At 35.1% G+C, this 16,844-nt stretch overlaps 4 protein-coding genes across 5 annotated transcripts in view; 1 reads left to right on the top strand and 3 right to left on the bottom strand.

Moving 5' to 3' along the window:
• Positions 1-8,340, bottom strand: part of LOC144851595 (protein phosphatase 1 regulatory subunit 14C-like) — a 73,289-nt gene extending 64,949 nt beyond the window's left edge. For both annotated transcript variants that reach the window (XR_013614195.1, XM_078709131.1), the window contains exon 1: positions 8,033-8,340. Coding sequence is in view for 1 of the 2 variants with exons in the window: in XM_078709131.1 (XP_078565257.1) it covers positions 8,033-8,215 (183 nt within the window). In the remaining variant the exon portion in view is untranslated. The remainder of the gene's footprint in view (positions 1-8,032) is intronic.
• Positions 1-15,455, top strand: part of LOC144851592 (RNA-binding protein pno1-like) — a 40,139-nt gene extending 24,684 nt beyond the window's left edge. Inside the window, exon 7 of the mRNA XM_078709124.1 lies at positions 15,382-15,455. The gene's annotated coding sequence lies outside the window, so the exon portion shown is untranslated. The remainder of the gene's footprint in view (positions 1-15,381) is intronic.
• Positions 1-16,844, bottom strand: part of LOC144851591 (ataxin-3-like) — a 195,545-nt gene that overhangs the window by 81,925 nt on the left and 96,776 nt on the right. The window lies entirely within an intron of this gene.
• On the bottom strand, positions 9,100-15,215 carry LOC144852966 (scavenger receptor cysteine-rich domain-containing protein DMBT1-like). The gene is made up of 9 exons (XM_078711021.1): positions 14,990-15,215; positions 13,719-14,039; positions 12,844-12,882; positions 12,254-12,289; positions 11,692-11,873; positions 10,833-11,239; positions 10,153-10,255; positions 9,712-9,877; positions 9,100-9,287 (listed from the first exon to the last, which is right to left on the bottom strand). Exons 1-9 carry the CDS (start codon positions 15,213-15,215, stop codon positions 9,100-9,102), a joined length of 1,668 nt encoding a protein of 555 aa, XP_078567147.1.

Here is a 16,844-nt window from a genome sequence, read left to right as displayed (position 1 = left end):
CTAAAGTAAATTATATAGAGATTGGAAAGTGTCGTCCACACTAAACTAACTTTGCCAAAATGTGCATTCTTAAGCTCTGTCTACACTATCAAACTTTGTGACAAAAAAATGTGATGTGCCCATATATGGACATGATGTCATATCATTACCACCATATTTGGGCATGTCACCACCATATTTGGGCACATCACACTTTTTTTGTATAGTGTAGACAGAGCTTTAATGATAGGGCATCAATATCCATGACTCAAGAACGTAATACTCCAGGTTAGAGTTAAGTTACCGGTTCAATAATTGATACGCAATGACTAACAGGTAACAAGGATACCGTTACCGTACCTGCTGTGCAGTAATTCCATACGACACAACGAGAAAGATCAATTCACATTCTGAGCATTGAAAGCATAATTCAATGAATTCAGTTTCCAAAATAAAATTGAAATTCATATCATAGATGTTAAATGGTGTGAAGTTGGAATACAGTCAACTCTTTCTGAAAACTGGAAATTCTCACAAATCCAGACTTTTAACCTTACATGATACAGGCACCACATGTGATATGAATGAGATGCCGTATTACCAAATATTCCTATGATACTTCGGAAATAGATAGATAGAAAATTTATGGAAAATCAGACATAGTAGACCAGCCCGAGGGGTATCTAGTATTGGACGATTTTTTTTCTCTTTTGTGAAGTAACATCCGCCAGTTTTAGCCAAAATTCAATCATGCAATATAATGCAATGTCAACCCAATCTGTTTTCTGGAAATTCTGGTATTCTGATTGTGTTTTTAATTAATTATTAATTTTAATTTGAAAAAGAATTTTGAAGCTTTTGAACTCGGGAAAATTCTGGTTTTCAGAGAGCCTGGTATTGAGGAAAGTTTACTGTACTATATTCATTTTTTCTTGACTTTCTTAAAAACATAATTCTACATGTAAACAAATAAATTTTTTTTATTAGATAGTCAACTCTCCCAAAACCAAACAGTTCAAAATTCATTTTTACCATTAAAAATTCCCGAATACCAGACTTTTTGACAAGACTTAAATGAAACATTTGCATATAAATTTGTTATCCTTTCATTTTGACAAATTTAAATATTTCAATTTCGTATTCAACCATGCAAATAGTAAGCATCTGCGTTACCACCATAAACCATTGATTATCCTCAGAAAATGTGCGATGTGTAAATATTATTAATCAACAATGATAGTTTATATACAATTGTTATGTAAAATATTATGGATGAAAACTCGTACATAACACAACTGCGTCTCCATAACAATTGGTATCATGATGAAGTAATATATTTTTAAACACTTGAATTATCTATCGCGTGTCCTGTATGTATCAAAAAATATTTATGGATGATTGGGTATGATGTAATGGTGATTGGGCATGATAAAAAGTTCAACCCGATCGTAATTCGGTTTAACATTTTAGTCTCATCAGGCCCGTAGCCAGGGTTTTTTTTGGCGGTTCGGGCGAATCTCCCCCCCCCCCCACCTTTTGCGCGAATCCCCCTTTTACCAGCGAACCCCCCTTGAAAAACAAAGGCCCCACTTCCAAAAAATGACTCTGTAAGCTGTTAAAACAACCGAAATTGCTCTGAGAGCCAAAGCTGGACCCCAACCCTTTGGCGGCCCCATGGCCCCCAGCCTACAGTTGCTCGCTGTCAAGAAAACCCCCCTCTGATGCATTCTGGCTACGAGCCTACTCATCGCAATAACAATGTAGTTTTAACATAAACAGATATACAGGTCACCTCAACCAATCTTCTGTGATTGTTTGCAATCTGATTCCGTATGTTGTTAATTACTTAAATGATGAAACTTCCATTGATAATATTAATTATGTCATGTCAGCTCTCCCAATACCAGACACCTTTGGGCTGGCCTATGTATGTCGGTTTTCCAGAAAGTCTTGTATTCAGAATGTGTTTCTAATGGTAAAAATTAATTTGGGAACTTTTTGCACCTCAAGAAAAGTCTGGCTTTGGGAGAGTTTCTGGTTTTCAGAGAGTCCGGTATTTGGAGAGTTGACTGTGGTTGATTTCTTCAGCATATCAGTGCATTCTACTTGGTAAATTTCTCCTTTGACTGATTTTAGCTTCAAAATGTTCTTTTTAAATACATATTTTTGTTTTGTTCTTTAGAATTTAAATGTTATATTAATTTCCATTTTCTGTTAATTTTCCAGAGACAATTTTTATTACAAAATTTTGATTAGCAATATTCTGCTGATTAATCTGAATTTGGACTTCGAAACATAAGTAGTTTTGTATTGCATTTTTGGCTATAACAATAATAAATATGTAGCAATAAAACATGGTATTGTGTAGCAATAGCAATTGACTATGCTACACTGGCGAAAATATTCATTCATCAGTGGAAAATTACTTCCATTTATTGTCATTTGCATATAAAACATACATAGAATTTATGTTTGCTCTGAGATATACAAAAACAGATAAATGAAAAACTTTTGATTTGAGCCTGATTGTTCCTTTAATAAAGTGTGTATTTTAATATATATACTGTAAACACTATAGTATAAATAGCATTACTGTCCTTTGTTTTTATCATTTAATTAGCCTGTATTATTATTCATATATTGCCATGGATAGACCTATAATAGGTTTACTCATTCCAGGGACAAGTGGCAAATGCTGTATTATTTGTACAGCATTTAACTCAATTACAGAGACAAAGGGGAATAGCATTGTATTCTAGATTTAACTCAATTAATGAAACCATAACAAAGAAGATTCCATTACTTTAATATCTGTATTTAATTAGCATACAATAACAAATATTCTGTGCTACAGTATGAATCATACATTTACATAATTTAAAATACTGGAGTGGATAATTGATGAAAAAGAATAAAATATATAATATATATTTTATTTATACAGTAGTCATGGTAATAGCGTCATCTCTCTAAGGCCATAGAAAATATTGAAATTATATTGATATGATATTTAATTAACATAACAATAACAAGTACAGTATTGTTGTATGAATCGTAGATTTATATAATTTTAATTATTAGAATGTATTAGCCTTAATTAATAAAAAATAAGTAAACAAAATAATAGTTATTTGGATAAAAAAAATAATGAAAAATAATTAATTCTAACTAATATATTTCTAGAAATTTCAATGACAAATAAATAATAATTAACATATAACAATAACAAATATTGTTGTATAAATCGTAGATTTACATAATTTTAATTACTGGAGTGGATAGACCTAGTTGATGAAAAATATTAGTAAATAAAATTCTAGTTATTTGGATAAAAAAATGATGAAACTAACTAATTGTAATTACAATGTATTTACAGAAATTGTAATGACAAATTAAAGAAAAATGGGCTTCAATTCAGTTTGTTGAATCTGTCTCACAAGTATAATTCCTTTATGGTCTTACAAATTCTTCATATGATACCCATATGAACACATTGTAAGTATAGTACTGTAGCTATACGATGGTCTACTACAGTAATGTTGGCCACCAGCCTACAGTACTTTCTAGATTTGATGAATGTTAAATATATATTTGTTCATAAAACCAGTTAAGATCATATAAAGTGGTTTAAATAGAAATTGTAGCTTTGTTTTCTTTTATATATTATTAAGTTTATGTAATTTTTTTTCCTTTTTGTATTTAATGTTATATCTTTCTGACATATATAACTCTCCCCCCACATGGCTGACTGAACTACTTTTCATTGTGTTTATATGCAATTTTATTTATTAACAAACTGGTTTTAACATTATGTCATTTTGTAAATCATGTATGTTATAATATTGTGGAAATATATTGAAATTGAAGTATGGTATAATATTATATATACACCAACACCTGATACTGGGTTATTGCATGACCCTCCAATCCAAAGAGACCTTGTCTACACCAAAATGTACTTTGTAACCCTGATCTTATCCATTATAAACCCCTGTGAGCAGTCAGGATCATTGGCTCAAACACTTTACTGCTATAAATTTGATCGTGGAGAACTCTAAAGAACAATGGTTTGATTTAATTATTTGAACAATTCAATAATAAACTGAATTGTGTAGACTAAAAATACTTGTTCTCAATCAACATGAAGATTATGTTCAAGCTAAAAACAAATGTACTTATTGTTTTGACTCAATGAAGTAGTGTTCATCAGGGACATAGGGTAGCAAATATAATACTGTATATATACAGGTGGTACATACTCAAAATTGAAGTAAATTGTATGTACTATACTCAGTATTTGCACTAAGTATAAGTGGGCGGATCCACTATTTTGAAATGAGGTAGTTCAATGGGGCTGAGGGTCTACAAATTGTGAAGTGCTGACCTATTGTCCTATCTTTTAAGCCTTGTCTACACTATCAAACTTTATGTGATAAAAAAATGTGATGTGCCCATATGATATATGGACATTCAATTCAATTCAATTCAATTTATTTCCACAATATTATAACATACATACAGTATAATAAATGCAATGAAGTAATCATGTGGGGGGGGGGGGAGAGTCATATAAGTCAGAAAGACTTTAAGTTTGACCCACCCCAAGATATAACAGAGCTTAACATTGCAATTTACAAAATGTAGGAGTCCTTGCCAGCTTCCCCCATTCCTTGAACACCTATACTGTATGTACACATAGGTGTCACTCCTTTAAATAATGATTTAAAACAAAGTGTTTGCACTTAAAATTTGAATAACCCAATTCCAGGGATAATATTGCTACTAAAAATTCAGGGAAATGATAAAGATTATTTACACTTTATATTTGAATACAAACATTACTGTATAAAACACTTAAAATTGTATAAAGACCAAATAAACTAGTATTCCATTAGTACTTCAATCTTAAGAACACATTTGCATAGTATATCATTTCATCTATCGTGTATTTCACAGAGTGATATCTGCAGTATGCATATTCTAACATCTGATAATTTTATAAAAGGTGTTCAGCTATACACCGTAAATGATCGAATAAGCACATTAGTCGAATAAGCAACTTTGTCGAACAGCGATAAATGTTCTGCCATTCGTTGTTGCATTTTTTGTAGACTGTGTACATGTATGTGTAAAATATATTGTGGCTGTATTAATAATAATTTAGAGAAACTCATTTTTTTATTGATCTTAATTTGAACATTATTGCTTAAAATGCTTAAATTATAACTTATACCCCTTTTACACCGGCAGTAAAAATGCGGAGTTGATCCGGAATTGTATAACCCGAGTCGTACCCGGGACGCAAAAATGCGGAAATGTAGGCCGGTGTAAACGACGTAAAAAGTTACCCGGGTCGCTGAATCACCCGGGTAAGTGATGCGGAATGTATTCAGCGTCAAGTCAACCCGGGACGCACCAGGGATGAACCCGTGTTTGCGGTGTAAAACGCTCAGCGTATCTTTACCCGTTTGTTTACTATCCTCGCTCACTATATTATTTAATTTACATAGAATTAAGATAAGATTGATTTTGTTTATTCGCTCATTTATTAAATAAAACTTATGGTTATTTATTATTCATTTTTATTTCAAGATATTATTCTTCACGAGTAGGCCCAATTTTTGTGTGTATTGCCATAAAACAAAATTGTAGGAGGTATAATGAGCAGACCGTTACTAGGGTCTCTCTTCGTGCGTGAGAGGGCGATATTTCGAATGATCTAGAACATTTACACGGGCTGGTATTTTGCAGTGTAAATACACGAAACCCGTGTCATTCCCGGGTTAATGAATCAGGTGTGAAATGGAAATTTATCCGGACACGACCCGGGTTTGTTATAAGCTCGGCGGTGTAAAAGGGGTATTTGGCACATCTCAATGGCAAACAATCAATAATTAAATAAATATGCAAATATGGCTTCAGCACGTCTGAGCACTACTCAAACCCCACTAATGTATTTAGGCCAAATTCGAGTTCTGGTACATTCCATAGTTGCAATTCAAGTATACCCTACCCCCTAATTTTCCCCAAATTCATACTCTGACTCCCCTTAGCACTATTACAAGGTCATATTCGGGAAAGAATTGGTATTAATATAATTTTTCAAAAATATATTTCTTTGTTTAGAGATTTTTTCTTTAAGCCTGATTGCTAAGTATTTTAGAACTCAACATACTATATTATATGCATCATGTAATTCAAAGCCAATTTAAAGATACATTATTCTGTAATTTATAATGAGTATGAACTGTGTGTGTTGGACAAAGAAACACATTTTCTATGGAATAATTGTTCATTTTCAGAACCTCCATTTAAAATCTAATTATTTATAACATTGACTTTAACAGCTTTAAGGTCAAGGAATGTGTTTTTGAACAAAGTGTTTCCTGAACATCTAGTGGTAATGTTCTAACCATATATCAGTTTTTTGTTCAAGCTTTACAATGCCTGTATCCCTTTTACACTACTGTTATCCTCTGGTATTATAATAAATAATAAATAAAAGAAATTGCCTTGACTTTGGGGGTGGGACTATACCTGGGGAAAGCCTGGTTCAGGAAAAAAAATGATTGGTAAGTTTATCTTGTAAAAACTTGTCTGAAATGGCTAGAGAGGGTTTACATCCAGACCAAAAGTCAATACTGGGACTACACCTAGGGATATTGCTGTTTGTGAAATTAGACATAAAGTAGGAGGTGGGATTAGACCCAAAGTGGGATTATACCAGAGGATACGGTATTAATTTTGAGAATACACCAAGTTTAAACCCTAAAATGAAGACCATTTCTATACTACGCAAAAACCGTTCAATATGAACTTGGTAAACCTATATATAATAAATAAAAACTGAGCTGATGTTTTTTGTTGTTGTGAATCTATTTCTTTATGAATCCTCATCTAATATTATCATAAGGAGCTTTTGATTTGCAACGAACAGGGATGTTATGGTGTGATAGTGTATGTATATGAACATTAACAAAAACTTAAAGGTTTGGGAATCATAATTGCTTTTTTTATTTCCAACCAAAATAAATATTTAAATAATTAGACCCTTAAAATGAACACTTTTAAGCTAATATGTCACATAAAACATTAGAAAATTATACTTGTTTTTAGCCCTGACTTGCACTTAAAAATACATACAGTACAAGCTCATAATTAATAGTCATTGTATATACAAAAATGATCAATAATTTGTTATAATTAAGCAGGTTACACACAGTTCTGCTTACGTGAAAATATATGTACGTTTTTATGTCATACCACTTTATCACAGGTAAATGTAACGCATACTGACAGAAAGCCATCACTTAAAAACTGTTAGTCGTATCATTGATACGATGAAAGCAAATTATACGACGAAAGTATTTGAAATGTCATGAAACATGAATTTATTCATTCATCACATTTTCTGGCGATACGTCTGAAACTGCATTCGAAGAAATTTCAATTGGCAAAAGCAGTTTTTGGATTTACAAATTATAAAGAGGAATTTGCAGGCTGTAATTGGTTAATAATTTTGATATAATTTTATATCTAATCACATACATTATGTTACTATATTATTAGGGTTATTATTATCCTTTGGGGACACCCTTACTAAGGGGAAACTTTGTGAAAAAAAGGGGAAATATTATGTCTTAACAATACAGCCAACCTCTATTAAGGGGACACTATTCTTCATCATTATTTATATTTAAATGTTAAATAATTAATTAAATGATATTTGAAGCATTTTATAATAATTTTGGTGTCTTTTCAATACAAAATATTTGTTTGCAAATCTAGTATATTTAATTTAATTTATTTAATAATTTTGTAAATGAATATCCAGTTTATTAAGTATCATCCCTTTGTACCATTTTTTTTTCTAGTCAACCTATAGTTTAATTTTCTTCTCTCAAATCTACCGGTCACTTGAACTGTGGTCATCTTTAAGCAACTACTCCACACCCCACCAGACCTTACCCCTAAATATTTGTGGGTACTATTTATATAAAACATTCAGCATCATCCAGGGGCCAGGAGGGCCCTCGATCGCCTTACTACTTACCTCACAATCGAAGATCACCCGTAGTTCCCCATCCATCCATTCTTCAATTTCCAAACGTAACCGCATTTGTTTCCTGTTATATTTACAAGTTACATTATAATTTCTTTTCTTGTTCTTATCGTCTGTGATTACCGGTCCTCCATTACCGTCAAAAGATACCCTTGAATCGTTTATAGCAGCCATTTAAGAAGACGTTAATTGCGGTTTTGTATTTCTACCAAACCTTCGATTTCGTTTAGTAAGTCCAGGCTAATTCTCTGTGTTAAGTTGCGCAGCAACTAATCAATGGATAAGTTGTGTCGGTCACTGTCGGGTTCTTTCAAGCTTCATGAATAAGCAATCAACCATTAGCCAATAACAATAGTGTTTTTGTTGACGTGGGAGAATTATTGTAAATATTGACGCATGAGGGCGATCTTTTTATTCATAAGAATGGAGATGATTCTTCTTGAAAATGATCAAATAGAATACTGTGCGTCAAATTCGTTTATGCGACAGCACAATTTATTTAATATACGGTCAAGAAAAACAAAAATATAATGTGAGTTGCAACTGGAAATAAGGTCAAAAACCAGAAGAAAAACAATTTTGCTTGTCGAATTCTCATGTGTTCCCCTTTTTTCATCTGGAGTTACTTTGCTTTAAAAAACAACTTTTCTTTTATAATAAGTTTCTTGAAAATAATTCAATAATGCCGCAAGTGACCGAATGAGGCGCGGTACTACGGTGCCGTATTAAGCCTTTTTGTGTTGGTTTTTAAACATCGTTTTAAGTACTAAATAAATCACAACACTCAATAAAAGTATAGGAGCTCAGTGTAAAATTAAACACTTTATTAAATCATTTATTAAAATCAGAAATATCTTTGTTATAATGTACTTTCACAGCTCTTTCGAAACTCGTACGTTGTTGACGTCGGCGGTATACGGTATTATAATATAACTAATACATTTTACTAATTAATTAATGTAGGCTAAACCAATTACATAATTTGTATATAATTATTTTTATATAGACATATATAATTTCCAAAAATGAAAATTTATGTATCGATATTCTTTGTTAAATTACTCCTCGACATCTTGAAACAGAGGATGATATTGATGCGAAGAAGAAGAGGTCTTCTTAGCAGACTTGTATCGTTTAAGGTAAACAGCGACTCCGACGATTAAGAGCATGTTCATGGCGATAAGCATTGAAGTGACGGGTAGGGTGGTGAAACTATTCTTGGAGCTTGGTGCGTCGGCTTGATATTCTATAAAAGAAAAGGTATTTGTGAATGGAAAGGAAGAGAGAATCAGTTGTTCATTCTTTTTTAAAGGTTATGGTACCGAAAAATAAAGGGAAAAATTACCAGGAGAGGAAGAAAAAACTAAAGTTCCATTTTTTGACCAAATCCGCTTGTAAGAATGGCAAAGGATATTAGCGCACAATATGGCAGCTTTTTTCACTCGCACAGATATGCTCATCATTTCAGTATCACTTTATTGTGTTATCTACCGATATCATATTGCTACAAGACCATTACAATATATTTTTCTATATCGGCCAACAAGCGTAGCTTACTTTGACATGTATGGTGTATGTTCATCTCTTTTACACGCAGATGAAAACATACACATTTCTGCCTCTCATATGAAAACATTGGTACCATCCATGCGAACGTCAGGCCTACTTACCCACACTGTTGGCCACTACTGGTGGTTGACGTAGAAACAGTGGTCCTTTTATTACTTTTTTCGTCTTCAGTGACGTCATTGGGGATCGTTTATTACGCTGTTCACACGATCTGCTGCACGTTGGGTCGCTACCATTGCATACGGACATCGCACAGTGTACGTAAACCTTATATAAAAAAATATGATTTTTAGCTACGACCCGTTGAAATAATCGTTTGATAACGTTCTATTGTAACATACCATAATGAAATCGCATATGCATTCTTATACTTTGTTCTCCCACTATAGAGACGCAACGCAATGTAAGTGGTTGACCAATCACAAGCGATGAATTATCTGAACGGTCGCTTGTCATTGGTCAATCGGTTGCGTCTACGGCGACGCCATTGCGTTGCTTTATGTGTACCTATTTTAATAAACAGTTTAATGGGATGACTTTACCAAGTATTGATCTTCAACAAATCTGAAAGCGTCGAACGAAAAGTAGACATTTTGTCCAGTGCTCTGAGAGTCTGCGAATGACGTAGTGGCATCAGAAGGGCAGCTTTAAACAAAATAAACACATTTAGTACATTTACAATAATTATAGAAATTGTTTAGACGCATTTCTTCCCGATTAAATGTTAGGCCTATTGTTATCCAGTTTCCTTGGACCGGATTCCGTACCTAGGCTTATATCTCAATGACTTGCAATAGTCAGTTAAGATGTACCTAATGACAGCTACAGAAAATGGGTGACATTAGTATGTATCTTTTATTTACGATTTCATGTTGATTAATCCTGGATTTGTTGGTAAATATAAATCACCATATACTTAATTTAAAGCAGAAGTTATTTTCGTAACTGTTCGTCAAGAAATTGCGATCAATTGAAAGAATCTTAATTGTGGTTCCCACTAGCGACGCAACGCAAGCGAGTTGACCAATCACACGCGACTGTTCGAATAATCCATCGCTTGTGATTGGTCAAATCACCTTGTGTTGCGTTACGTCCTTGCGTTGCGTCCTACACACGCCTGGAGATTATGCACGGCTGGGCCTACTATTTTCTCCACGTGGTGTATACGCATGTACGATATTTATAAAGAAGATCGTAGACAACATTATTTTTTTAAGTCTACCTGTTTTGTATCAGATCGTATCTCAACGCCGCAGATTCATCAGAACTTGCTGTTGCAACACATGAGTCAATATACAATTTGACGTCTTTTGTATACGACAGCACATGCGCGCCAAAGTACACCGTCTGACCAAGATCAACAACTACTGGATAATCACTGTCAGCATATGGATTGGTGAAGTTCGCACGTTGGTATATATCTAAACTAAACGTAAAGTTTCCGTTGCCGTCTGTTTCTTCACCAAGTACGGACACCTCTTGTGGGTCGAAGATGACGGAGGATTTGCCGGTGTTCTGAAGTTTGCACTTGGCGGGAAATTCAAATTGGTGTTCTCTTGAAATCACTTTATCCAAACTGGCTTGTTTCAAAAATACCGAATTTGAGTATTCGACAAAATCGTCTGAAAACTTTAAAAAGAATCGGTAAAATTATAATCAGCAATTTTCTCATTATTTGCCGTTATTATGATGCAGTGCATCGTCTTCCATGTCCTCCGCGTACGGTTGTCTATATTGTCCAACCTGACACAAACGTACTGAATAATGTAGGCCTACTCGCTATGTACTGTATGTTAAGGCTAGGTTAGGGTTATGGCCTATGGTACAAGCGTTACATGTGATACATATTTGACAGTGTATCACAGAATGTTCCTATCATCTATATACAATACAGTACCGATAATTCATTCATAACCAAATTTGGACTGACTAAATTTGTATAGCGCAATATACAAAGTTTAACACAGTAAAATGGATAGGATAGCCCTACATTTGTTTTTTAATATGAAAATTGATATCGGGATGTGCGAGAGCTTTTAGAGAAAACAATTCTTTGTGGGGTTAGAAGCTACGATCCTTACCTCAACCGTTGTACCGCACTGATCGTATCTTGTCATAAAAGCAAGCCAAGAAACGCCATCGATGTCCACCTGACTCGTCACAGTGCAACTTGGATCCAGTAGATGTGGTGGAAAGTGAGTTTGATCGATGAGGGAGCTATCACCAACCAATATAGTCATAAATGAATCACCGCATTGGACATCTGTAAATTAAATATTACTAATTGTCACTAAACTACTAAACTTAACTATCCCAACAGTTATCCTCTGTAAAGCTCATGGTTCCCACTTGGACGTACTGGAAGGACGTAAGCCGCAACGCAAGCGCATTGACCAATCAAAGCGATAGTTCCAATAATCCCTCGCTTTTGATTAGTCGATTCGTTTCGTCCTAGTGGGAACCAAGCTTTAGCTGTTCAGACGAAATTGTATGTATTATTTTATTACTGTATGTATTACGTAACAATCGTAAACCTTTCTGCTTTGCGTCAAAGCAAGCCCGACATGACAAAAACAATGGATTGGAAACTTCTAATTGAAAATGTATTTTCAGTGAAAAGTATGTTTTATAATATTATTGTACCTGTTTGAATATTTTCTTCTTGCTGTTGAGTCGTTTCTGAAAAAAATAAGGATGGTAAAGTGTATTAATAATAGTCTAATGATTTAACCGTTGCGGTAGAAAAAGTATTGACCACATGGCTATAGGCAGTGGCGTAGCGGCTATGAGCGCTCACTGGCTAAACCCAGGGGCCCGGAGCTTATGGAGGCCCCTAAGCAGTGCCCAGAGGAAAAAATCAAGCATTCAAATATGTCGAAAAAGCTAAAAAACGCTCGAGGCCTCCAGAATTCGAGGGTCACTTGGGTTCCTAAACCAGGTATCTGCTTTATGGCTATATGTTTTTACGTAAATGAATAATAATAAGCATAGACAATATCTTACACAGACGACGAGCGATAAACGGTAAGCGGAAAACCTAGTTTGTTAAGTTCCACGTGAATGTTTATCCTCGGCGTGTTTTCACGTTGTGTGTATATATAGTTGTTTTCCGTTTACCGCTTTTACCGTTACCGCTCGTAAGTGCAATTGTCATAAGTTGAAGCCGTCGTAAAATATTATTACATTTTTGAATTAGTAAACTAAACGTTATATATTATGTATCTTAGTCTTACCTTCGTAAGCATCTGTTACAACTGCAGTTGTCTGAGCAGCTGCAAAACAAATAGATATTGATAATAGGCTTTGCAAATTCAAGAGTTGTGGCACCGCGCGGTGCGTTTGAATTCATTCACCATATTAATATAACAATAATGCATTTAAAGATAATGAAAACTGAGATAAGTGTGCCATATGTTTTTTTTTGTCCCCTTAATGAAATGATACGTTCACACACGAAACACACAAAAACATAGTCTGTCTGTCTGTCCTTTTTTGTTCGTAAATCGTCATCAATTTTATTTTCACACCATTTTGCGTCGCACGCATTATTTGCATTTTATCACATTCACAATCCATGTTTAAGTTGTTGAATTTCTAAGTACTAATCTAACCAGGCAGGCAATCTAACAACAGGACACTGAGCTCCCCTTTCCAAGACAGGAACTCGTAACAGTCCTTTGATCACATGTCTGGCTGCGACAAATACACACAGTACTGTACCATTATGTACATATTCTCCGCGGCGCGCGGTGTCTGTTTAAGGGGCGTGGAACTGATCGAGTAGCAGCCACAGATAAACCTTTTGATATCCGAAGCTCAGCACCCTGTTGTTAGATTGCCTTGATCCTATAACGCATTGACGCTAGCGTTTAAAATTTAACATTTTAGGCCTAAGTGTATTTTGTTATAAGTGCGCTATGTCGCAGAGTTCAGCGTACGCAATGATGATAACATGTTCTTTCGTATGTTGAATTAAGTGGACATTTCAGTCTAGTCGATACTCGATACTGTATCTATACTTTGTGAAATATCATAGGCAAATTATGTGATACTACAGTGTCTATGTATCTGCCAGAATATTTCAAGACATTAACGTCGATTTACATACTTGTTGATTCTTGATGGCATACGATACTAACGTCCTCTTCATGCAGACAATTACCCCTAGGGCCTAGTAGATTTTTACATTCTACTAAAGTGTCTTCGTCGCCAAAACACGAGACATCGTCCAGGAAGATTGGTCCGGGTCCTTCACCAAAGTGTGCGTCGCTAAAAAAGCCTGTACTCCACGAGTATCCCAATTGTCGACAGGCGACGTCCGAGTTAGTGTTTGACCATCTGTCATCGCACACTGTTCCCCATACACCTTGATAATTTATCTCAAGTCTTCCTTCTAAGCTGTTGCTTCCACCAACTAATCGGATTGACTCTATTGCGAAAAGTGGTAGAATAAGAACAGACTAAAGAGGTTGTTAATGGTTTGGCAGGAACTTAACACCAAACAGAGGGGGATCCAGGATTTTTCCCGAGATGGCGATTATCTTTAAACAACTCGGGACAGATGTTCCTATTTTCTTTTTACAGGACAGAATTCGCCTACCCTACCCCTCATGAATCCGTCATCTTGTAGTATTTCATTCGTACCAGAAGCAAGGCAGATAGTAAAGGATACTGGTAAAATTATACCGTAATCCTTCCAATGATCACGCAATAATCGTGTGTGAGACTCGCTACAACACGCAATCATCGTGTGTGAGACTCACTACAACACGTAATCATGTGTGAGACTCGCTACAACACGTAATCATGTGTGAGACTCGCTACAACACGCAATCATCGTGTGTGAGACTCGCTACAACACGCAATCATCGTGTGTGAGGACTCGCTACAACACGCAATCATCGTGTGTGAGACTCATTACAACACGCAATCACCGTGTGTGAGACTCGCTACAACACGCAATCATCGTGTGCGAGACTCGCTACAACACGCAATCATCGTGACGTGTGTGAGACTCGCTACAACACGCAATCATCGTGTGTGAGACTCGCTACAACACGCAACCATTGTGTGTGAGACTCGCTACAACACACAATTATCGTGTGTGAGACTCGCTACAACACGCAACCATCGTGTGTGAGACTCGCTATCACAAACCATCACCATGATCCCATCACCACCAGTGACAAATACTCTTTCATCCTTCATTGCTATCACCAAGCTACACGCACCAACCAGCTCATCATCTTATATGTTCTTCAAAAGAAAAGACATCGTTACCTTCTAAAGGCCGGCACCTGACGCCTGCATCCCGACGGTGCGTACAGTTCTGTTCGACCCAGTTCGTATTCCGGCAGTAAGCCAATGACGATTCTGTACCTTGACAATCAACATCGTTGAGAAAGATCACTCCAGTTCCTTCACCAAACATATCGCTGTTGGCGAAGGCTTCTTCAGCCTGCATGTACCCCAACTCTCTACATGTAACGTTAGCATCTCGCATGTCCCATCCGTTGCCACAAATTGTCGTCCATTCGCTGTTACGGCCAATGGTTGTCCATATTTCAACTCGTCCTTCGTGTGGTTGCGGTCCCGTCAAACGCATATGTAATGTCGACGCTATGTGGAAGTAAAATGGTATATTTCAGCAGGTTGAAGAAAGACGAGTGTTTTGAATGCAGTCGAGATGCATCTCTTGTTAATAATATTATTTCACCAAATAGTTCATTGTAGGCCTAAACCATATATTCGCAATTGCTTTTGTTTTACAGGTTTTGAACCAGACATATTAGCCGAATCATCCTCAAAAGTTCCCAGCAGCAAATACGCTGCCTGCCTAAATCGTAAAAGTCGTCATTGAAACGTTATTTTCATCACCAACTTCGTACATCATCACTACACTGGCATACCGTGATAAATTATAGGTAATTTCTATACTTATTTGAGTTTTGTTCATTCATTCATCAGTGGAAAAATTACTTCCATTTATTGTAATTTACATATAAAATAGGCCTATATACATAGAAATTATGTTTGCGTTGAGATATACAAAAACAGATAAATGAAAAACGAACAAAAAACAATTACAAAGTGTCACATCACTCTCGATATATGAGGTCTTGTAGTTGTACCCGTCGTAAAATGTTGTTAAAAACATATTGTTACCGTATACCGTTTAACACAATATGGCGAGCATGTATGAATCGTTAAGTCAATATAGTTAAGAAGACATTAATTAAGTGAAAAACTCATACGTTTTATTTATCAAACCAGCTCCTTTTATCTTATGGAATGGATGTCTTTATCTAAGATTTAAGAAAACATAGGCCTAATGTAAAAATATTTATTTAAGTTATTTTAAAACTTACTTAAGCGAAATCATTGGCTTAAAACAAAGTTAAGTTGATCTTTTTCTGAACTTTGTACTTACCCGTTGACAATGGCAACAAACATAAGACGAGTACCTGTACTATTGAGAATGCCATCGTGTCTCTAAAAATGATCATTTCACATCAATCGAACACAATAATGATTATAATTAGTATAACAGATAACTTGAATATATAACATGCAACACGATCTTTATCCGTGCGTGCGTCACGTATATCAGGTGATACGATAAGCGCATTATAATCAGACACCGTGTGGCAAAAGTTACACGATCTCATCATCAAAATGTATGTACGTCGTTCATTAGTCCTGAAAAATTAATTTTATTTATCAATGCTTCGTGAGTAGATAACAGTTGGTTAATATTTAACATTATAAACTTCCGATGACCACCGAACTCAACATTTCAGCTCTAATTGTTTTTATTAAATATTAAAAATTACAATTTATATTGTTGATATAAAGCAAACTTTATATCAACATTTGATTTCGCCATGCAAACCTTCAAACAATACATTACAATTTATATGTTTTTACCTATGTTGGAACTGTGGAACGGATGGTGTAGGCCTCTGTGGGTGGTAGGCCTATACAGTGCATTGAGAGCTTGCTTATGCTGTGTGCTATATAAGAATTAACTACTATTATTATACACACAGTATTAGGCCTACCAATGCTAGTTTTTACAATACACCCCTCTGTAAAAGTTTTTCTATCGGTGTGATGAATTTCACACTGCAATCTCTGTTGATTTTTGTTTTTAACTCTGACGTTTGTCTGTCTCAGTTTGTGTCAGTAACCTCGGCTGATAATAGATGCAACAGGTGTTTTAAATGTATATTAT

Source organism: Antedon bifida, chromosome 9, assembly GCF_963402885.1.
Source record: "Antedon bifida chromosome 9, ecAntBifi1.1, whole genome shotgun sequence".
Classification (NCBI taxonomy): Eukaryota; Metazoa; Echinodermata; class Crinoidea; order Comatulida; family Antedonidae; genus Antedon; species Antedon bifida.
Note: the sequence above shows the minus strand (reverse complement) of the source record. Positions and strands in the feature narration are given on the sequence as shown.